Here is a 24,642-nt window from a genome sequence, read left to right as displayed (position 1 = left end):
TAATAAACCTGGATTTATTTTATGTTCAAAGGAAAAGTAGTTTATGGGGCCTGAGCAATTCATTCAAACATTTAACGAAAAATATCCTTATTCCTCAATAACAAAATAGACCAATTTTAAATATTTAGCTAAATAAATAAATAAAGATAAACTGAATTGACTAAAAAAAACTGTACGACTACTTAATGTGCCAATGCAGGAATATCATGTCGTGTTGAGAGCTTCAGTTTAATCCGTCTCTGCTCCAGTATGCGACCGCAAATACTGACAGCCCTCTCCGATGGTGCGCTAGCTGGAATGCAAAGTACACGGCGTGTTTGCTTAATCTCGGAAATTCGTCTTTTCCACCACTGAGGACATCATCCGGTCTGTGTGCTTCTAATCCATCCAACTTGGCATTTAAATATATCGCTATTTCGGAATCGAATTACACGTCGCTGTCTACGGTATCATCCGCATCCTCCCATTCCGCAAAGTCTATTTTATTTTATTATAAATAGCCTAAAGGTCTATTTGTTTCTAGTTATTGTGTTTTGTTACATATTTCCACTTTGCAGGAGTCCCGCAAATAATTGTATTTTCCCGCAACCCGTACACAGTAATATCTTGCCGCCCGCGTCCGCATTCACCCCTCAAATATTGTCCCGCGCCGCACTCGGTGCCAGGTCTCTAGCCGGGAGCAACTATTAGCTGACACACCGTTGTCTATGACTGACCGTGTCTGTGATTAAAAAATACGTTTGTGCACATTTATAGCAGAACATGATTTGATCATTCATTCAGAATTTCGCAGCCATTGGTCACCCTGTGTAGAAAACTGGCAGAAAACAAAAAAGCGTTTACTAGCCTGTTGGTTTCAAATCAACATGCGAGTTACATCCCAGAAAAAAAAAAGAAGTGATAATAGCCTTGATTTGATAATATACTTTATTTGACGTAGTACTTTTAAATAAATGGTGCCAAACATAATCATTGAAGAGATTCATGTCTATCTCACTCTGTTTACCATTTTTTTTTAGCACTTTAAGCTCTTGTTACTGTATTTTTGTTATTATCGTCAATATTTGAATTAAGTCTGTGGTCTTTCTGTGGAGTTTCTCTTCAACCCCCCAAAAAAATTCAGGCTCAGGATTTTTTTCCACTTTAACCCCTGGTTTTATAATTTTGAATTTTATTTCATATTTATGTTTCATATTTATTTAATTTTTCATAATTTTGGCTTGTTATAATTATGAATTTTTACTTTATAGTTGACTTGTCAATTTCAGCAATTTGTATGTCATAAATCTGAACTTGTATGATGATTTTAATTACAATCTATTTATTATGATTTAGTAGGTACAAATTTTGATATTCTATCTCATAACTGTCATGGTATTTCATAATTTTGACTTGTTGACTATTTCATAAATGGCTTATACCAGTGTCAAGGTTTTATCTGATAATTATGACATGTATGTTGTGTAATTTTGACTTGTCATAATTGCTTTATTTTTTTTTATTTTTTTGGGAAATAGCCTTCCATAGTTTCAGACTCAAGTGCCTTATACTTCAAGTCAGACCTTACTAGGTGCACTTGAAAGTGGCATTGCTAGCCTGTACTTCCTCTGATGGAAATCGCCACTACAGTAAGCATTACAATATTGCTGTATTTTAACTTGGTATTATCTACTGCTATTATAAAAAATAAGAAAATAAACTAAATGTTTCAGGAAGAATTTTGAATTCCTTATTATGCTTTTACAATAATACCTGTGGATACTGTAGTTAGCATGGTCAGTTTTTAGAAGGATCAGGTCACTCTGTACTGTATTGTGATGTTAAGTGGCCAATAATCAAGTAGAGTTGTGTGAGCTCTGTGTTGCGTGATGACCGGTGCTGCGCTCACACAGATTGAGCAGGACTGCAGCACATTGATATTCAGGCCACGACTCCCTCCGGTTTTAATGAGATTGCTTAAGGGCAAGGCAGATCTAGCATGCCAGCTGCCGGTATTAGATCGCTCCAGCCTAATGAGATAAATACAGTCATTAGTGTGTGTGTGGGGCTGGGAAATGGAGTACTATTGAGGCATAACGCACAGGAGACACAGCGAGAGGATGCTGGATCCAGCCGGACCCTTGAATCGCTTGTGGGGAAGTGTTTGGATCATGTAGTCACGGCTTATCTTGAGCAAACATGCAAGTACATTATGTCAGTAAACTGAACCCTCGGGCGATATCTGTGTCAAATTAAAAAGAAATTTAGGAATCTTGGGAGCTGAGGTTTGTGATTATTCTTGACTGGAGTGTGTGTGTTTGTGGAAATCTAATAGAATTCTCCATTGTTAATAGACTTGCGCTGTCAACATTGTTATTCAGATGAATGTTTATTGGGTGAATCTCATGGTAAACATTCATTTTAAGAAGTTTGTCATTTTTCACATGAAAACAAAAGCATATTTTCATAATGAAAATAAGTCTATTTTAAGACCATTAAGAATTTTTGCATTGTGACATGACAATTAAGCAAATTTTACTCCTTCCCGAATTATTGTAATAACCTTAAAAATATCATTTTAAAATATAATAAAAAAAAAGATCATTAATTTAATGCAAAATAATATTTACATTTATAATATTGACACAGCCAGTTTAACTCACTGAAATATTTTTTTGTCATAAAATTATTACTTCATAATTGTATTAGTCTTACACGCATGCCATACAGATAATGTAGACTCGCGCATTAATTTGAGTGATGACGGGTATTATGGTAGTGACTTGATGGAAGACAGGAGATGCAGATAACATGATCTTTGACCCTTAAGAAACTTTCATTAATGCTGTCATGTAACAAATCTGTCCAAATATAAAATTAAGTGAATAGCTAATAACTACATTGAAATAAAAATGTAAAGACTGTACAAATATTATAAATTGCGAATCTAAATAATTGGGAATCTTGTAAAGAAATATATAAACAGTGCACATTTCTTTTATCTATTATAACATGTAGTTTTGTTCGCTTGGCAGTTTCCTTCTAAAAGTCCAGAAATCTGTCAAGTTTTTCGTCAGGTGTCTTTTTTAATATGATATCATTATGTTGCCGTCTTGCTGCCAGCCAATCGCTGCACTGCTGATCATGGTTTCGAGTATCGATACGTATCCCCTTTTAAACCAAGCCATAAATGCGCAGTTATCTCATAACTCAATCCAGCCATACTAAACCGAATTAGCCAGGTACTGATTAGCGCGATGATATCTTCTTGGACGTGACATTTGATCTTGGATGTAATAAGCGACGTATGAAAAACGGGACCCAGGACATTTGTTTTCTTTTGTGTGTTATATGTTATGTTATGTTTTGTTTTGCTTCAAGGGGGAAAATGTGCTTAAATATCATGAAAAGAATAACACAATGCAAAGAAAAAGAAAAAAAAAGTAATGTTCTTAATATAAAATTGTGTTGTTTTTTTTAAGAAATTAGATTTCTCTTTGAGAGATTCACTCATCACATCCAACAGTGAATGCTTGGTAATTCACAGAGTTATCTTGTAGGGTTGTGTATCATTTGATTGTTTGGATTTCATATTGATCACCCATGTAGTGTACCAGAAGCTGCTTCTTTTACATCTGACACTGATGTTTCATTACGGCCTCACTGTCCAGAGATCACGTGATCATCTCACCCCCTCTCTCTCATTATTAGCTTTATTCTTGATATAACCTTTTCTTCTTCTGTCTTTATCTGCCTGTCAGCATGGAGACGCCGCCTGACCTCAGATCAGTGCAGAAGAATATGTGAGTTTCTGAAGGTTTGGCGTGGAGATGGGCTAGTAAAATCACTGCAGGGCACTGGATACTGATACTGCTTGGTTTTGCAGGCGTGTGTGTGTGTTTGCAGGCTGGTACATGGGGAACCAATCATTGGAGTTTCTACAGCAAATTCTGCTTTGGTACTTGGAAGTGCAGGGAGACTGTTGAGTCACCAATTATAAAAACATAACACATCTTCCCCTTTCCTCTCTGTCCATGCTCTTTCTTTTTTTTTTCTTCTACTCTTGCTATCTTCAAACTCTCATCCAGGTTTGGGAGAAAAAACAAACCCAAGGCTAAAGAACTGGGCGCTTTGAGTGAAGAAGAGGTGGACAAGAGTGAACCTGAGATTCTGTCCAAGTATGTTTACCAATCATGTGATGTGTATTATTCAATCCACAAAGTTCAATTCCAAAATAGAAAAATATGCAAATTTACCAATCTGAATCTGTGGAAATGATCGAATGAGTTCTGAATTCTTGATAATTACCCCATTGGTTTAATTGGTTGTTGTCTTATAAACACATTAAAACTCTTAATCTTAATTAAGATTAAGATAAATCTTAATGTCTTTACATTATTTGTTTTTGGGTGGTTAACCCTTCCACAAAAAAAGTGAGACAAGTTCTGTCATTATTGACTTAGTATGTCAATTTAAATGTTTAATCTCAAAATTTGTAATTTCTTTTTTCTATATCTAAGAAAGAATGTTGACTCGTCATAATTTGGACTTTTGTTTCCATAATTGAATCTTAGACTCTAGTCAGTACTTCTGTATATAAGATATTTCTGGCTTATTTTGTTTATATGATGTTAGAGTATATATTATATTAGAGCAGTATTTCCAACCCACACCAACAGTACACATTTTGAATGTCTCCCTCATCTGATGCATTCATTTTAGGTCTTGGAGTCTTTACTAACAAGCTGATGAGTTAAATCAGGTGTAATTGATTAGGAAGAGTTGGAAAATGTGAAAAATGTTGCTCTAGGAACAAGTTAAGGAAATTTAGAGTAAATTCACTGTAAATTCATTGATTTCAATGGGAATGGTGTATTGCAAGCATGTAATGAAAAATAATGCAGCTATTTCTGCCCTAAAAAATGCATCTAACTCATCTAACACATCTCTGTTCAACAAACGCTCCAAGCTCATGTGCTTATTCATCCAAGATATCCTGAAGAACATGTTTTTAATTCCACAGAAGTGAAAGGAACAGCCCTGCTCCTGACCGCGCCATCTTCCCTGACGTCGAAGACGATGACCTGGATCCCAACTATGCTCGGATCAGCAATTTTAGAGAACCTCCTGCCTCCAGTCCTTCCCCCTATCCACCTGGAACTCCCACCCATAACTACTCTCAGCCTACAGTCCCCGCCCCCAACAGAGAGCTGCCCAATGAGGATGTGCTAGAGGGGCTTTATGCTAAAGTTAACAAGCAAAGAACCGCCCCTCCAAAGCCTGACAGGTGAGAACCAGTCCATCCTTTTCTATGTATACCTTGCATGAAACGCCAAATTTTGTCAAATTTAGTTGTGATTTTTTTTTTGCATTGCTTTTTGTTTTTTGTGTTGCTTTGCTTTGTGTTTGACCAGTACTGATTATGTTTACAATGACCAGTAGCAGAACCATTTTTTTAAAATTATTGTTTTATCTCTGCTGTTTGACGTTTTCATTTAATTGTATGATAATAAGACTTACAGTTTTTTTTTTACAACAGTAAACACGTATAAGGAACAGTAAAACAACAACAATAATAATATATTAAATAGATTGTTGTTGTTTTACTGGTTTATTATTATTATTATTATTATTATTATTATTATTATATTTGTAAAGAATATTATGTAAAATAATAAATTGTAGAATATTTTGACTTATTATTATTATTATTATTATTATTATTCAATATTCATAATACATATTGTGTTCTACTGTTGTAGTATAATACTACTGTACAATGTTTTTATTTAATTTAGTTTTTTATTAATATCATTATTATTGGTCCAACCGATTCTATAATAATAATAATAATAATAATGCATTTCTTAACTCACTCCTCGTGGCAGTCACACTATAAAAGTAAATAAATTGAAGTTATAATACTTGTTGAAGCTGATATCAAAGGCAGAAAACATTTTGCTTTGGCACTCTACATGCAACATACCAGAAATCCAGGCACGTCGGTAACGAACGCTTTGGCCTTTTAGTGGAATCAAGCTGAAATATTGACAGACAGGTCTGTGAAGTCATTTGTGATTTACTGTGTAGCTGTACAGTCTGTATATACAGAGGGATTGTACGTCTCACTGGTGAGTTTTTAGTCCGGGTTGAGTGGTCCCAACGACCGAGAGCATTGATTTGTTGTCTGGCGGTAATTATGCGTGAGTGTTGCAGTGTCCGTGGGGACCGTGTTCATTCTTGCTCTCGTCCTACCATCGATTCACACAAGATTATCTTCCGTGCAGAAGAGCCGTAATCCCATCACACACACACACAGACTCACTCTGAGAAATACACTCGGAACCTTCTCCGTTTCCTGTTAATTCCTTACAAAAATACACAATGGGAACCAAAGTTTTAGGCAAAATACTATAGCTAGTAACTATAGTAGTACTACATAAAAAATCCTGAGAAATGTTTCAAACAGTGTAAGAGAGTTCCTTTTCTTGATGAAACTGGAGACTAAAACCTACTAGATCACAGACGTATTATGATATGACCTGCTGTAACTTTGGTTTTTAGGCAGAAATGTATATGATTGGCGTGAAAACTTTTTGTAAGGGCTTTTCTCCTACACATCATAACATAAAAGAAACATAGATTTTCATAATGTTTGGGGAATTCCGCTATAAATATCTTCCGTTTCGTTCTTTTTTTTTTTCTTCTTTTTTTTTTTTTTTTTAACCGTAAACTGAAAGATTTTTGTGATGTTCAATTTTGAACAAATGACTTTTATGAGCCATAATTAATTTGGTAAACCAACGTTTCCACCACAAAACCATAGTTCCTACAAATATTGTTACTACTGGCAATCATAGAATATTACAGGATGTCAATCAAACAATTTTTATTTTATTAGTTACATAGATTAACAATACAAATATTTTTTTATTTTATTTTAATTCAATGCAAGTTTATTTGTATAGCGCTTTTCACAATATAAATCGTTGCAAAGCAGCTTTACAGAAAAAAGTTTCTGCATTAATAATACATTAGAAAACATGGGTCGAGTGTGTGTGTGCACTATTCTTGATTTTCATGTCAGAGAGCAAATAAGAGAGAAAGATAGCGGGAAAGAGACGGTCAATTAAGCACAAAGTAACAGCCAGACAGATACGCGAAGCCCCCTCCTCATCTCACTGTCTCGCGTTCTCCAAGTGCTGATGTCTCATCTACTTTAGCAGGGTACTTAATTACCATTCTCTCTCTCGCGTGTCGCATGACTGCTCCTAACAGCCCTTTGTTCTTGCTGGCGTTTTGTGCATAATAGATGTGACTAATAAATGTTAGTGCTGATCAAACATGCAAAATAGAGCATCACTTTCCTTGTTTAGGAGAGTTTGAGCGCCGCACGGATGTTTTTCAGCAGAAATGCTGACACAGAGTCAGTGGTGGCCAACAAAGCTGGACCCGGCTCCAGATATCTGGATAGCATCCAGCGCTGAGGAATAGGCTTAATCGAACTAATGGCCCACCAGCCGTGTACTGTGGCCAACTCTAATTCTTTGAAGAAACTGCTGTTTCTTAACGCCTTTCCTCCTCTTCTGCGTTGTTTTCCATAACGTTGGAGCAGTAAACACTGTTAAGATGGATCTGAAGCCATTTTGCTTGTATATCTACATCTTCCCGTGAAATTAGTCAGGAAGGAGTAACGCTCACAAAAAAGGGTTAGAATACTGTCCAACTTCAGCATTTCTTCTACCGTAGTAACTAGAGTTTCACCTACAACATATTAATTTTTATAACATTAATACAACATATATTTTATTTAGTTTTATTTTTTATTTTATCTTATTTATAAAACATTTCTAGCTATGATATATTTTCACAATTTAAAAAAATACAGATATGCAATTTTATTTTGTTTTATTTTATTAGTCTAAAACTATATTAGGCTATGACTAAATTGCTTTTAAAGTTTTCATAAGTTGCTGATGAAAATGAACTTTGAAAATGTAGTAGTAGATGTGCTTAATAATAATAATAATAGTAATAATAATAATAATAATAATAATAATAATAATACACATTATAGTTGTTATTGTTGTTGTTATTATTATTATTATTATACTAATAATAAAATCTTATTATTATTTTGTGTGTGTGTATGTATAATATTTAATTTTAATAGTCAGTGGATATGATTATTGAAATTTTGGCTTTGAAAGTTTATATGTTCCTCATAAAAATTTAGTTTAAAATATAGTGTTGGTATTATTATTATTATTATTATTATTATTATTATTATTATTATTATTAATTGTAATAATTGAAATAAAATTGTATAAAAACAAGCTTTATTTTCAAGATGTGCATCCAATCAATCAAAGGAATGAATGAAAAGCTCTTTGTATCTCATTTCCAAGAGCATTTCCTGTGGTGATCTTATGGCCACACACACTTCTCTGACAGCCCTATCAAGAAAGAGCAAGACTGTGTAATTGAACAGTGGACATATTCATTAAGACCTCAATGGCAGGTGTGTTTAGAAAAGGCTGTCATTTCTGATTGCAGGCCTGTGTGGTGGCATCCAGCTGGAAAAGATGGCAGCCTGTTGTCAGATCTCATTATACAGCACGTCCTGCAGAAATAAGATAGAGGTATAGAGATGAATTGAACGGGAAGCGGAGGGAAGTGCGTCACAGTTTCTGCCATTACCTGTGTGTCAATATCTATTCATTCATGGATTATTTGGCTGCCTGTGTTGACAGCTTCAGATTGTGGATTAATTTCCCCGTCTACGTTATCATATTCGTTAGTTAGTGAAAACTGATCCAAGACCAGCATTCCTTTTCAGAAAGACGAGAAATATATATGTTTTTGTGTATATTTTTGTTCTATAAAATATGTAAATGCTCAATAAAAAGTTGTTTACAGATGCCAAGCAATTTGACAAATGAACATGTTAATGCAAAATTTGACAGATGTGCCAGTTCAACTGCTATTTTACATGAAAACATTTCTTATCCAATCAGAATCTTGGTCAAAAATATCGGTTTTATTATATGTTTAAAAGGGGGGGGGTTACAATGGTGTTTCATGTATTCATAGTTGTTCACAGTGTTAAAGAGATGGATTCTCATGCTAAACATGGCCAAAGTTGTAAAAAATAATTTGGAAGAATGACTGAGAATTTCTGTGCCCAAAATCTTACTTCCGGGTTGGCACAAGTTTCGGCTGTTTTTTTTTTTTTTTGAGAGTGGAACTCCTTATATGAGCATTTCTCTCGGAAAAGCGTGCCCGCACACACGACCGGAGGAGAGTGAGACCACACACATCAAATCGTCGGCAGCGCTGCGTAGGATTTGTTCAAAAATGTCTCCAAATAAGTGTGTTTTTGGATGTGAGGGAATGTTTACTGTGTTCAGCTTCCCAAAGAACCCAGCGTTACACGAACAGTAAATGCAGTTTTTTCGACCAAAACTATTGACGCAGCAACCAACATTTTATTGTCTGTTGTACAGAGGCTTTAAATGTGGCTCACCCAATCAAGAACATATTTTATAACTTTTATTACACAGTCCAATTTGACAAATAATGTGAAAAGTGTACACTAAATATTTACAGTTTTTTTTATGTCTTATAATTAATCAAATTTATTATATTATCACATTCTAATTCAATGTAATTAAATTTATTTAATTGTTAATGTATTTGCACATGTAATTATAACTGAAAATGTAACTATGCAACAAAATAAATGAATTAACTGCCTACGTAATTGTAATGCAATTCTAAATGTCAACAAATAAATTTCATTAATTATTAATTTAATATTTACAAACAGTTTGCTCCACCAAAATGGTCATCTAACATAATTATTATTTTCCTATTCTCTCCAGAAATGTTTGAATTCATTTTTTTATTATCTGAACAATATATATATTTTTAAATCGACTACGAAATAAAAGAACATATTATAAGAACATATTATAGAATATTTAGTGTATCAATTGTTACATTTTGTAATATTTATTTTTTTATAAATATTTTACATGCATATTTATACTATAAACTATTTATACTATAAAATAAAGTCAAGTGAAATTAAATGACATAAAAAAAAAAATGTCTTACCAAATTTGGTAATGAGAGGATAAGAAACCTGGTGAGTGATTTAGACAAAATGGGAGAGCAGACATCTCTCACATTCATGGCTAGAGCTCGCACACGCTCAGTTAGCACTGCATTCTGTTGCTCAGCACGTGCACTAATTAGCTTTACTCAGATGTAACATAAACGGCTAAATCACAGCAGGAAACTGCCACGGTCTGTGATGATGATCTCAGATTGCTCTGTTTGTCTCAGAGAGGGAAAGGTAATATCTCCGGCTTTGCTCGCTATCATGATACACTAAATGAACTGGTGATGACAGCCGCTCTCACGTTTGTGTGTGTTTAACTATCCATATAAATGTGTGGTATTTTCTGCAGCCCCTGTGCACTGTATTCTGTTTCCCTATGTTTCTTCAGCCAGTTTCTCTAAAGCACTTCAGGTCGGCTCCAGTCCTGTAACTAATATGAATATGATGCATACATGCTCGACAGGAGCTAATTAAACATTGATAGTGTTTCTCATTCAGAGGGTCATGTGCACTCTCAATCAGAATGGCAGCTCTAATTGCGTTCTGTGGGATTAGATAATGGATGCTGTTCCTGCTCCGCTTGTCCTCCGCCAGCTGCTGGAGTGCCAGAGATCGCTGCCTCCAGTATTTTCAATTATTTTGAAGTTGCCAACATCTGTGGAAGAAGTTTCTAGAAAGTTATACATGTTCTTTTGGTACAGCTATGTGTTTTTATAGTTGCATATTCTAAGTAGATGTAAATTTGTGTTAAGGGTGTTGTGGAGAGCAAATTTTATTGGGAGAGATATCTCTCTCTCTGTCTCTCTCTCTGTGTATGGTTAATTAAGTGGTGCTGTACTATTCAGTTAAAGTGAAAGTTGAAGCTGTTTAAATGTTGATTTTATAATGCCAGTTCTGTTCTGAATCAATACATGCCCTTAGGTTACATGTGTGTTTATGGAGCTTACAGATGGATAATTCAGTGCACTGAATTTTACATCAAGTGCAGTTTATTTTAGCTGCATTTGATTTACAAATCTGACAAACTGAGTTGCATATTAAACACTCTTCAAACAAAACACTTCTCAAAAGATGAGAGATTTACTGTAGTGTAAATGAATACTGTTTATGCTGTGGTGACTTATATTTGCTATTAAATATCCCTTTACTTTTCATTCTCGTTTGTTTACATTTTTATCTGATGGACTTTTATTTTATAGGGATTGGTGTTGTATATCCTTATATAATATTTTAGAATTCTTCTTTTCTTTTGCATGTTAATTAATAATGCTTAATGTCGCTGAATGGAATGTGTTCGAATGGAGAGCGTCTCTTATCTGTTTTGTTTCTTCATCTGTGTGTTGCAGTAATGAAGAGCGCTTGCAGCAAATCAGGAATCAGCTTCAGCAGGTGAGACCGGCTCCATCCTACGATGACCTGAGCGCCCGAAGACGACCGGATTACGACCCTTCACGAGTGAGTACTGCATGCTGTCTTGCTCTCTTTCTTTCTCTGCTGTCAGACAGGAAGTGACAGACTGAGGTCTGGCTGCTTTCTCAGGCACTGATTCAAAGCTCAGATTATCAGGGTTCATCTCGCGCTGTGTTTCGGGCCAGATCTAAAGTACTCAGACTAATCTGTTCATCTGCTCAGACTCAGCAGGGATCTGCTCACTGCACAGCACTGTTTTCCTGCTCACTGGAATAATTATTATAATGTGATCATTTAATACTACAAACCTAATGCCATATTTTGTGAGCTATCGTATTGTTCGGTTTTATTCGAAAATGCAACATCCTATAATATTTCTACGTACAGGAAGTGATATCACTTGCACCCTTTCTACGTCAAGATGGGTAAATAATCCCATTCCATGTCCTTTTTTTTTTTACTACAAACTATGATCAAACTAACATTTTTTGTTCCATGCATTTCTTTAAAGGTTACTTCTAGGCAATTTTAGATTCTATTTTATATTCCATATATATATATATATATATATGTATGTATATGTGTGTGTGTGCGTGTGTGTATATATCTTACTATCTATATATCTTTTTTTTTTGCTGGAAACAAACAAATCTTCTTAATTTTCTTATGATCCTCCTTTCATTTTTTAGAAAATATATTCATTTTTTAAGTGTTTCAAGTCCAGTTTTGTACTTTAAGTGCTCTCAGACGTTAATGTGTTAAAATGAAATTGTGTGTCTGTGAATTCTTTAGCAACTTTGAGAGCTTCAAACACAACTTTGAGTTGCTCTTTCACCCTTTAATCGTGTCAGTTTCTCTTTTGCTCTGCCCTGCAAACTATATAACGACCACTTATTTCCATATATCCCCACCCTTCTATTTCCACCCCTTTGTGTCTTTTTTTGGAGACGTTTTGCTGTGAAATTGAAGGTTTGCTATATTTGTGGTATGCTCTGCATGAACCCAGATGTATTTTTAGATCCTGATGTTGAGTAGTTAGCATGTTCTCTAGGTAGTAGTTTGTGTGTGTGTGCCGCCCAGAGCTTTAAGTGATCTGACCCGTCCCTTGACATCCTGCACTTACACGCCACACCGCTGGGCACACATGCAAATTCAGCTGTAATAATCCTCCTAGAGTCATGTTTTTTTTCATCCATACAACAGCAGTACGTCTCAGTATCATCTTGGTCTTAATGTTTAAACCGAAGGCTGTTTATCAGCTGAAACTCCCACAAATGCTTTGCTTAATAAATAACTAAAGCACTATTAATACATAACTCTTTGGATCATTAAAGAAGCAAGATATGCACGTCTCGCCGTCTGATCCCCACATTTGTCTAATTTGGTGGCCTCCTCCCACTGCATTATGGGAATCTGTCATTCATGCTGATGATGCTCAGACATGAGTTTCATTAGCACTATCTTTCCAGCCATAAATATAAGACAGGCCACAAAGATGATTTATCTTTCCACAGCAATAGCTATAGAGATTTCAATATTCTCTAGAGTTAATTTAACTAGAGTAATGCAATTAAAACAATAGACAATTGCACACCTATTTATTATTATTATTATTATTTAAAGATGAATCATGATTATCATGTTGAAAAGAATAGTTCAGCTATATTTAACTGTTCCCTTAAAGGGATAATTTACCCAATTGTCATCATTTACCCTCGTGTCCCTCCAAACCAGTTTTATTTTAATATTATTTATATACTATTCTATTAGTATTTATTCATCTTTTTTATTTTATTTGTATATTTTCATTTAAATTAATTTTTTGTGTTACATACTTTTTACTTGTTTATATTTCTGTATAGCTATATTTATTTCATTTTAAGAATTTTAGTACTTAAACTTTCAGTTAGTTGCAATGCATTGGAGAGTTAATGGTTCAGTGTTGCCCAGTGTCTTTCAAAATGTCTTCTTTTGTACTCGTCAGAAGAAAGAGAGTCAGCAGCAATGTAGATGCTGACAAATGTTCATTTCTGGGTGAACTGTACCTTTTTGTGTTAAAATAGTATCAAAAACACTTGTTCTGCTTGCTTGCTACCTTTTAACAGTTTTTGCACTCTTTTTGCATCTTGCATAAAAAAATAATAAAAGACAAATGGGGCAACCAACATGCTGTTCTGAAAAGTTACAGTGAGAGACTTGAGATTTATTATGCATGAAAGACAATAAAATATGAATAAAAACCTGCTGAAACAGTAGGAAAAGAAGGGGAAAAGCAAGACAGAACCACCGAGATGAGATAATTGTACAATTACGCACAAATCCCTCCTAGAAATCAGAGGTTTGAAAATGGCAAGAGTGACAGTAAGGCCTTCTCTTCTGGGCCACTTTAAAACAAAAACTCAATCTAAATTGGAACCAAGGCTTTTTTTTAGACGCACTTATTGGATCCCTGAACTCTGTCATTACAGCGCCCGGAGCCATGCTCCCATCCACCCAGATGTCCAGCACTTCATTTCCAGAGATTGAAGGTTCTGTCCAGGGCTCAGCAAAGTTTACAATTATAGTTTATATGATTACACACATCTGCTAAAAAAGCCAACTTCATTGAGAATTTCCAGGAACGACTGGTTGAAAAATAGAAGCTCTGGTGCTGGAAGGAAAGTGATGTATCCAGTGTCTGATCTTCCTTGCATGGAACACTTTTGTTTTTGTTAAATGGTCATAGGTTAGAGTTAGAGATTTTGATGGTTTTGCAAAATTAGTGCATGCAGTTTTGATGCATTGAGGCAAATTGACATCACACGTGTTCTAAATCATGGTGTAATGATTAATCATAGTTTTAGTGATAGATCATATTGCATTCCTTTTGAAATTCAGTTATTACATTTTATTTAACTTTTCATTACAAATATGTATGAATAATGTTAGGCTATGTAAATATACTCTTATTCAGACCAATCTAAACTATATTTATGGCCGGCGTTAAACATATTTAATTAGTAATCAGACTTTGCCCTAGTTATATTGATGAATGGTCAAAAAAAGCCATTCGGCTTTTTCCATAGACAATCTTCCACTTTCATTAAGCATTGCAAATGTCATAATCAGATTAGTCTTTATATGCTTTTAAAATGCTTTGCAACATAGATTTTGACATTTTAGAATTTGAATTAAATGTTTGGGATCAGGAACATTTTCATTTTAAATCGTATTTAAATGTAGTATACATATAATCTATGGCTATAAGTTGACAGTTTTCTATTGAACACGTGTTGTTGTTTTTTGTCATTTGCAATGCTTCGTTGAATTAAAATTAAATACACAGTCCAGTACCTCATACCACTTTACAATTTTAATGTTGTGATTTATCTTGGAGACACTTTTAATGGTGACTGTAGAAGAGCAGCCCTAGTATAAGGATTTAAAAATCTTCGTGCAATACAAGAAGTCATTTCTTCATTGAGAAGTGCCAGTTTACACAGAAATAGATGAATGAATATGTAAAAATGAATAGAAGAAAGACGAATGATTGCTGTCAGAATAACAGAAGAAATGGAGAAGGATGTTCAGGCCAAAATAAGGACTAGCATGTGGCATAGCCGCGCACACACACACGCAAACACAGCAGAGACTGTGGGGTATGATTCATTAACAACAGAAGAATTTAATTGGATTACAGGCTGGTGTGTGTGTGTCTCAACTCATCTATGATCTCATACTCGCACAAAAGGGCTGAACCAGTAGAATTTTTTTTTTGACCAATGCCTGGAATTATTATTAATTCATTATTAGTGCAACCATCACTGTCACTATTGCTCATATTAAGGGTTGTTGAACAAACCCCTAAAGGTCTGTGCTGTGGACAGAATATTGTGTGACTTCTTGAGAGGAAGTATGTTGTTACTCCTAAAAATTATCAGGAATTGGGGTTTATGTCTTGGTTGCAACCTGTGCCATTTTGTGTTGATTATTTAGGGTTTATTTTGTGATTTTTCATGGATTTCATGATGAAGTTGGGAAAGTTTCAACATACAAAAATAAAACACTTCTCCAATGCTTAGGCTGTATTTTAGATACATTGCACAATGTATCTATTTTTTACAAGTCATGCTAATACTTTTAAATTGACGCAAGACCAGCAGATCCAGAGCGAAATGCAAAAAGCAGCTTGCAATGACAGAGAGGAAACAGGACAGATGCAGAGAACGAAAGAAAAGAGACAGAAGGAGAGAGAGCGAGAAGATGGAAAATTAAGACGGTTGTCATTCTGATTGTTATCCTCTCTTCCTCGCAACAGAACAGCTTGAGACGAGCATCCTGGCCCTGTCAGGTCTAATTAAGCCAGCATCTGCATCTCCAAATGCACGCGCCTGCTTGACGGGCAGCCGTGACGGCCAAGTGTAAAAGATTGAGTGACAGCGACTAGGTGGCTCTCCAAAGAACCCACAAATAATCCCAAATCCTTAAACCAGGTGCTTGGCATGTCAAAACATATCAACATGAGCTCACGGAGATAGATTAAGAGTGAAGGAAAGCAAGAAAGGCAAGGATGGACGGGGAACAACAGGCCTTGACTCATTTTTGTTCTAGCAAGCAGGTCACACCTTCACCGGCAGGTCGAACACGAGTGTTGCAGGAAGGCCAACTCATATCACAGAGCCGTAGCCTTTGTTTGAGAGCAGGAAACGATGGTCGGGAATCTGAAAGAAGCCACTAAAACAAAAAGGAAAGAGCGGTGGGAGGGAGCCATCAAGAGACCTCAGGGGAGAAATGAGCAAGGACAGAATAATAACTGTGTCCCTGACTCTTTATTTGGACTTAAAAATGTTTTGCACTTTGGTGGAGGGTTATGGCAGTTTAGGAGTAAGCAGAAAATTTGATTCATAAAAAGCTTTTAATACAGTTTTGACTTCCCTAACATTTTCTTCTTTTTTTCTTTTATACAGTCGAAAGGTGTCAAACACAGAGCCATTCAGAAATGAAGCAAGCAAGCAATCATTGAATCGCTCACCTGATTCATTCAAAAGCGCTTAATCAAGAACTGGTTCGATGAATTACTTTTCATTCTAAAATATGGATTCATTTCCGAACAAATTATTTGAATCACTTAACAGATTTACTCAAAAACTTCGAATCATTCAGAAACAAGCACCACAAACACACTAGCAACCACTTATTAACAACCCATCAACCACCCATTAATGCCTAAGCAACCATGTAACAAACCCTAAAAACCACTCAGAACATTCTGGCAACACGCTAATAACCACGGATCAACACTCTGGAAGCACCCTAGCAACCACTTATTAATGCCCTAACAATCACCCAGAATATCAAAAAAAATTCACACAGAGCAGTCTAGATACCTAGATACTAGCCATCTATAACACCCTAACAACCACCTATCAGCACCCTAGAAACCACCTATGAATCACCATCGACAACCCATTAATGGCCTAGCAACCATCTAGCACAACCTAACAATCACTTATAACATTTTAGCAACCATCTGCAACACCCTAGAAATCAACTATTAACAACCATTCAACCACCTATTGATGCCCTAGCAATCCCTCAGAATATCCAACCAACCGCATAGAACAAACTAACAACCATATTCAACACCCTATCAACATTCTAGAAGCTACCAATTAACAACCACCTAGTAATGGCCATGTAAAACACACCAACAACCACACAGAACTTACAATGTTAATTTCGTTAACGGAGACATTTTTTCTGTGACTAAGACGAGACCTTGATGAGGTAAAAATAATGTCTGATGACGAAATTATAACGAAAATTATGCCGCATCTTCGTTAACTACACGAGACTGGACTATAAAGTCATTTTGAGGACTACCGGACATTCAAAATGCATCCTTTAGGCTATTGTCCTATACGCTATTGTCCCTGTCACTGGATTGCGATCAGATAAGGGCCGTTGTCATATCTAGTGCAGGTTAACAGGTTAAGCATTTTCGTCTCAAGATAAAGACCGACTAAATCAAAAATGCCTGCCAATATTAACAATGCTTAGCAGCCACATATTCACACCCTAGCAACCACTTAAGCAAGTGACTGAGTTATTGAATCACTCAATCGATTCATTCTGCAACACAGATTCATTCAGAAGCACCACTATTGTTGTTCTGTATAATGTTCAGTGTTACAATCAAAGAAAATGTAGTTGTTGACATTAATTAAATGACAAGTTTATTCATGTCATATCCAGTCAAATTTCACGTGTATGTCATACAAACAGTGGGTCGCACATCACTTGAGTGCTAGATGGCAAAAGCAGCTCTCTTGCACTCAGTTGAGCTCGATACATGAGGAGGTCATGACCAGCCTCCTACAACCTTGTGTCTAAATTACCCTCTCAAAATGGTTCCACCATCTGCTGCTAACAAGCCTGGGCCGTCTGGGCGGCACGACCATGGCTTCTCAGGGCATGTTAGAGGGCATTGGGCCATGACAGCACTACTTCAAAGATCAGAATACCACACACACCATGGCCATGGAGACTCTAGGGAGAGAATCAACCAGCGATAGAATCACGGCCTGTTTAAGACCTGTTTGTTTTAGCATTGAAGTGGAGTATGGTGACGACTTTGTGGAAACTTTGACAAAAGTAACCTGTCTACCTTGCAGTGACTTTAAACAGTGACTTGAACTAAAGCTTTGCCAACTAAATGAGCCTTTATCTAAACCAAACTAAACCAAGATATTGTGTTCAGTAGATGATTTGTTTAAATAAACACTTACTAAATTGGGAATCATAAAAACCTGTAACCTCTAAGCAGCTTCACAGCATGTTTTCATAACTTGTTTTTTTTTAACACAGGAAATTTCTTTAAAAAAATTTTTTTTTTTACTAAATTACAGTTTGGAAAAATTCAGTAGGTAATGGCATTCTGGGAAATTAAGTGATCTTATGTAAATTAAAAGTTCATTTACTAATGTGTCTTGGTGAACTTTTAAACAGGTCTATCTCTCTGTAAGGACTATACAACTCCAAGACTTTTAAAACTTAACAAATAAACAAAAATAGCTTGATAGCAGTTAAATACATTTGTTAATAATCTTTAAACACTTGAAATTTTATTGGAATTATCAGTATAATTGACTGAAATTCTAAATTAGTTGAAGTGGTCTTCCATTTTAATTATTTTTTTAAATAAACTGAAAGTTAAATTATTAAATATAAATAAAAAATACATATATTAAATAAAAAAATATATAATCCTGGTATCGTTTTAAACAGATCAGTCTGTTTTTAAGAACTGAATCTTAAACTTAAATACTTTTTTATACTAGTTAAAAATACACTTATTCCAAGTTTATTATTTATTTTCAAATCTTTATTCCACTTCCTTATTTTCAAATTGCAATTTCTGGATCCTATTCACAACCACAATGCAGTTCAACTTCAACGAGCTGGAGAAGCAGCTGTAGTTTTTTATTTGAGAAAATGTGCTCTTATTTTATAATGAAGTGCCAGGCTGTTTTACTTGCTTTCATAGCTGTGGTGTATAAAAATAAGCGTGTCCGGTGAAGTGTCTGCTACACACACACACACACACACACACACACACACACACTCAGCTGAAGTGATGAAGCACAGCAGAGGTTTGGGGACATTTCTCACAGCTTGAGTTTCTTGTGGCAAACGATGAGCACAGTTTGTGTTTGTTGCGAAGTGTGATAAGCTTGTTGGAGTCCAACCACAAAACTTCTATCCAGACTGTCTTTTCCCTATGGAATGAAGTTTGACTCTGCCCAAATCAATGGAATCTCATTACCAAAAAGTAATGATAAAGAACAAAAGTTACTGAGGACTTCAAATTTACTCCCATCATGTTAGTGGAATGTGCGTTTGTCTAATATACAACCAACATGCGTATAATACCTGATTTATTTTATTAAGGAAATGACAATTTTATTCTGCAAGGATGCATTAAATTGTTCTAACGGAACTGTAAAGCCAGAAATGTTTGAACAGCAAATCAGTATATTAAAAGGACTTCTGAAGAATCATGAGACACTGAAGCCTTGGAGTAATGAAGCTGAAAATTCAGCTTTGCATCACAGGAATAAATTACATTTTAGAACATATTAAAATAGAAAACTGTTAGTTTAAATTGTAATAATATTTCATAATATTACTGTATTTACTGGATTTTTGAACAAATAAATGCAGTCTTGGTGAGCATAAGATGCTACTTTTAAATATATATACATATAAACGAATAATTTTTTTTAAAGGTGGTGTGTATATACAGTATATATAGAAATATTTAATTGTATGGATACAATGTTTTTTGAACGTTTTATAAATTGTATATTATTTAATTACTATGTGTAACATAGATGTTTATTGCCAAGCATCTTTGCATATATTTGTAGGTTTCTTTAGGTGACCTTGTCCTTCATGCTTTACATGTGCTTCTCTGCATTAAATCAAACTCCTCAAACGCATGCGTCTAATCTCCCTGCATCTGTACGCATGAGTGCCATATGCCTATTTGTAAACGTTTGCACGTTTGTTGTGGCGAGTGTTTGCCGTCTCAGTCGAGTTCACCGGTGTAACATGCACGTTTCTCAGATTCACAGCATTCACAGCAGAGCACGATTCCTTCATCCGTCTACACAGCCGTTTTGATCTGATAACAGCACCGCAAAGACTCAACTGGTTTTTGGCAGCATGGTTGCCATGGTGCCCCAGTGCCCCCCCCCCCCTCCCCTTTGGTGAGGTTTAGCAGGGTTGAGCAGGTTTTGTTGATCCTTTTTGACCCCACAGGGTAAAACTCGCCCGGACCACCAAGCCTGTCGTGGCAAAGTTTCAAATTCTCTCTCTCAATTGGATTCAAGCGTCTGGCAGCAAGCCCACGTCTTGTCCTTTCTGCCTAAAATGCTAATTACCCGCTGAAGATCAATCGCCTGTGCCCGAGATAACATCTGTGGGCAGTGAAGAGAAACACGTGGGTAATGTGGAGGATCCAAAAATCACTCTGTCTCTGGTGTTTTGTAATAACTGGCCCTATATGGAAGCAATATGGTAGCATTTAAACATCCAGCCATTGTATTACTTAAACAAATACGTGCATTTGTTTCAAATGTGTTTTACATCAGAGGTGTTATTTTCCGATATTTTAAATATAGCTTGACCTCTACATTGGAAACTTAGGTCTTTGCTCCCAATAGTGCGATCTGATCTGTGGAGAAAGAAAAGTTGGAGAGAGAAGCGACAGAATAAATATTTCCATCTGTGACAATAGGCACATGACTGATCACCTGTAAGTCCAGAGTAGACGGAATAAAGAATGAAAGGACCAGAGGAAAGCGAGGAATTGCTTATCGTTCTGATCATTTGGCGTGCCCAGCGGTCTATCATTCCCACAATCATCTCTTGCTTCTCTAAATGTGACCTTTACGCCGCACGCACTTCGTCATCTCTCTCTCTTACTCTCGCTGACATTAGATCCCTGCGAGACACCTTTGTGTTTAAAGATCACACTTAGCATGCAGGGTAGTGCTCAGGGCGGCCATTACACGCGGGAGGACGTGCACTTATAAATGCCTCATTGAGACAAATGCCACCATTTTCCTCACATAGTCCCCAGAAATGAGCTGCCCTTCTTTACATAATGCCTCTAACCTTCATCTGTCAGGAGCTGCCACACACAGCACTCCCACAATCCCACTGCGGTCATATGAGACTACTGTTAAACCCTGCCATGTGTGTCTAACACAAGTTATTTCTCTTACACAAGCTTGCAAAGTCTTGGAATAGTCGCGTAAGTTTTAATTATTCATTGTACTCATAACAAAACCATTGGAGATGTAATGGGAAAATAATGCAACCAATTTGCCTTCATGTTTGCAGAGGCAAGAAAATGCATTACAAATCAAGTAACATGTTTGTCATTGGCTGTTTGTGTTCTGCACTTTGAGGGTCGTGCTAACTTGAAGTTAATAGCTCATACTGACAGTAATTATAGTATTAAACGGGGTAGTTGTATAATTCATGAATCCTGCATATATTAAGTATAACGTTTTTGGAGAGAGGGGGTCATATTACACCCAGAGGGTGAGGAAAATGGTCATGAAGACTTTCTCTGACGACACTGACCTCTTTTTCTCCACTAAATCAGTCGAGCTGCATCATTTGTCTCTCTTGTTTACTCCTTTCTCCCTCTCTTGCTCTCCCTGATTTATAGTCGTCATACAGACATGATGTGAATTGATCTATCTTCATTACATATTCTAGCTTCAATGCACACTACAACTCTCAAGTTTATTGCCTTTTGATGTTTTAAATCGGAATTTGAGTTTTCAGCAACAAAAAGTCCCACATTGTAGTGTATGTGAGACACCGCGACTAGTCAAAGTACTGAACCAGATCTCAAACTTGTTTAGGGTTAGGTTAGGATTAAACATATTGAACTTTTTTTTCCCAAGTCATAAACATGTTAAACATGGGGTCAGTAAGTTTTGTATTTTTTAAAGAAATCTATACTTCTATTCAGCAATAACACATTCCATTGATCAAAAGGGACAGTAAAAACTTGTTTGCATGTTAAAATGTTACAAGTTTTATTTTGAATGAATGCTTTTCTTTTGAACTTTCTGTTTGCCAAAGAATCCAGAAAAAAAATATAATTAATCTGCACAACTGCTTTCAACACTGATAATGATATGTAGTGGAGTAATGATGGCGTAATAGAGAAATGATGCTGGGAATTCAACTTTGCCATCACAGGAATAAATTACCTTTTAAAATACATTTAAAATAGAAAACAAAAACTGTAAAAATATTTATAGTATTATTGATTTTGTTGCCTCTTATATCAAGAGATCACAAACCTTTGAATGGTTGTGTATATAAGTGCACATCCTATATGTGTGTCTCTTCACATTTTGACATTAAAAACACAGACAAATTAAGTATAAACATGGTTTTCATAATGCACTGGTTTTTATAGTCACCAATGCTTTCTTCCAGTTGTTGAAATTACACTCTTCACCTTTAAAACCACATCTAAATGTCACATTAGAAGATTGTGACAATCTAATTCGATTTCTCTGTGCTCCACAGATCAGAGGGCCTGATCCACGAATGGTCCACAGATACAACGACTCTGATCAACTGTACGCCTCCGTGCCCAGGTAAGCCTGCATTTTGTGTGTGTATTTTCTCTTGTGCTTAGGTTTGCATGTTCTTGTACCATATGCTGGACATATGTGGCACTGTTGGATCCAGAGAGTCAACAAAACAAGACTGGGGAAGGTGGAGGGGACTTCCCTTCCTTCACACACACGCTCAGTCTAATCCTCTTTCAGCCCCCTAATTAAATCATGAGTGTTTGCCTTCCGAGTGCTTTTCTCATCCCGTAATATTCACCTGATCTGCTCCCAGAGGACCGGGATCCAGACAGGAAGCTGGGAATGCTATTCTGGCTCACATCCCGGGTTCTTAAGTGCTTCAATCATTCTCCTTCAGGCACATACACAGATATGACATGGCTCAACTGTGGCCTTCAGAATATTGGTAGCTCACAGTAGTTATGTTTCCATCCACGGTCCAACTCGTCTGACGCCAGTCCAATACATTCTTCCTCGTCTTCATCTTTGCTCAGTTGTAGATTAGGGATATTATACAGTCTTATTATGCTGCTTATGCCGCTTTCATCGTCGCTCAGATCTCAGTACTTCAAAACATTTTCGGTGTAACGGCCACGGTTCAGCTCGTCTGCGATCATCTTTGCGGCGTCCATCTTCATTGAATTTTGATATCAGCTAGAGCCGGCCAGAGCGCTGCATAATAAGTAGCCACGCTTCCCTCGGAGGGCAAGGGCAATAACAAAAGAAACAAAAGCCAGCTTATCCAGTATGGAAATACGCACAGACAATGACACGCCCCTACTGCGTGCTAGAATCTCCGAAAAACAAGCCGATTTCAACCTCAAAATATACGCTTTTAAATATACCAATACTGCTATCTCAAACACGGAGAGGCTTCTTCATGATCTCAACTAACAGATTCTGCAAAAAAACGACCGTGACGGGTCACATTTTTTTATGCATATTTTGGATTATAGCATAAATAACTGCTGGATGGAAACACCAAGATGCACTTAAATTCAAAAAATGTGCATAAAAAAAATATATACGCACAACTGAGTAGGATAAACTTTTTATCCAATAAGAAAGAAAATGCGCATAAACTACGATGAAAACACATTTACAGAATAAATTCCACCATGTGCATTGAAAAAGTCATGTGACTTTGCGCTATGAGATGGGATAACTTGGAAAAACCAGCAGACCAATCTCGTTGTCTATATGTTGTTTCTGAAAAGTATTTCTGTATAATTACTGTCTTACATAACTGCGTTCCCAAACAGCAGGCATCCACCTCTAAAAGCAGTAACCACATTTATTGTTACATCTGCTCTCTCTGAACCGCAAGTAATTTTTTTACATATGAAAATTATTATATTCAGTGGATTCTTCTAGTTTTCTTAGAGATATTTTGTGCCAGAAAGTGACTATTTTGTTCTCTTTGACTCGTTGGATGGAAACATCCATAAATGTTTTATGCGATTGTTCCAGTTTTGCATATGTTAAATTCACATTTTTAGATGGAAACATAGCTAGTGTAAGTAAAATGGTTTTGGGTCACATTAAAGGGCAGCTAAAGCCAAATTTGTATCTAATTGCACTCTGAATATTATATAGATAATTTTAAAGTGAATTTCATGAATATGTCCACTACATCGAACAAAATAACAGTAGTTGACGAACAACAAAGCAGAGGTTTTTCACCCAAGAACACAAATTCTGTCATCATCAGATGCTTTGAAAATAGTTTTTTGTTCATACAATAAGACATTTTATGGGATCTTATGTTGTTTGAACACCAATATTCTGCAAAATATCTTCTTAGCTTCTGTCGGCCCCAGATATGTCCAAAATAAATTTCAAATGCAAAAATAAATAAATAATAAATATTTCCTAATGATGTTCACAAGATAATCACAAGAAAGAGGCATTAGCATAAACTGTTTTCTTAATTTAGGTTTCTTTTTGTGGTGGACTTTGAGGAGAATTTTTCTTAAGAAA

The 24,642-nt window shown here is 35.9% G+C and overlaps 1 protein-coding gene across 2 annotated transcripts in view; it reads left to right on the top strand.

Annotated features, from left to right (window-relative positions):
- The window catches only part of pard3ba (par-3 family cell polarity regulator beta a), a 164,400-nt gene that overhangs the window by 128,953 nt on the left and 10,805 nt on the right, over window positions 1-24,642 (top strand). The window contains exons 19-23 of one of the 2 annotated variants that reach the window (XM_059553544.1): window positions 3,741-3,782; window positions 4,068-4,157; window positions 5,003-5,266; window positions 11,452-11,560; window positions 22,616-22,686. In XM_059553544.1, coding sequence (XP_059409527.1) covers window positions 3,741-3,782; window positions 4,068-4,157; window positions 5,003-5,266; window positions 11,452-11,560; window positions 22,616-22,686 — 576 coding nt within the window. The remainder of the gene's footprint in view (window positions 1-3,740; window positions 3,783-4,067; window positions 4,158-5,002; window positions 5,267-11,451; window positions 11,561-22,615; window positions 22,687-24,642) is intronic. The other variant, XM_059553545.1, reaches the window with a different exon arrangement.

This window comes from Carassius carassius, chromosome 7 (genome assembly GCF_963082965.1).
Source record: "Carassius carassius chromosome 7, fCarCar2.1, whole genome shotgun sequence".
NCBI classification, from domain to species: domain Eukaryota; kingdom Metazoa; phylum Chordata; class Actinopteri; order Cypriniformes; family Cyprinidae; genus Carassius; species Carassius carassius.
This window is presented reverse-complemented; position numbering and strand designations above follow the sequence as displayed.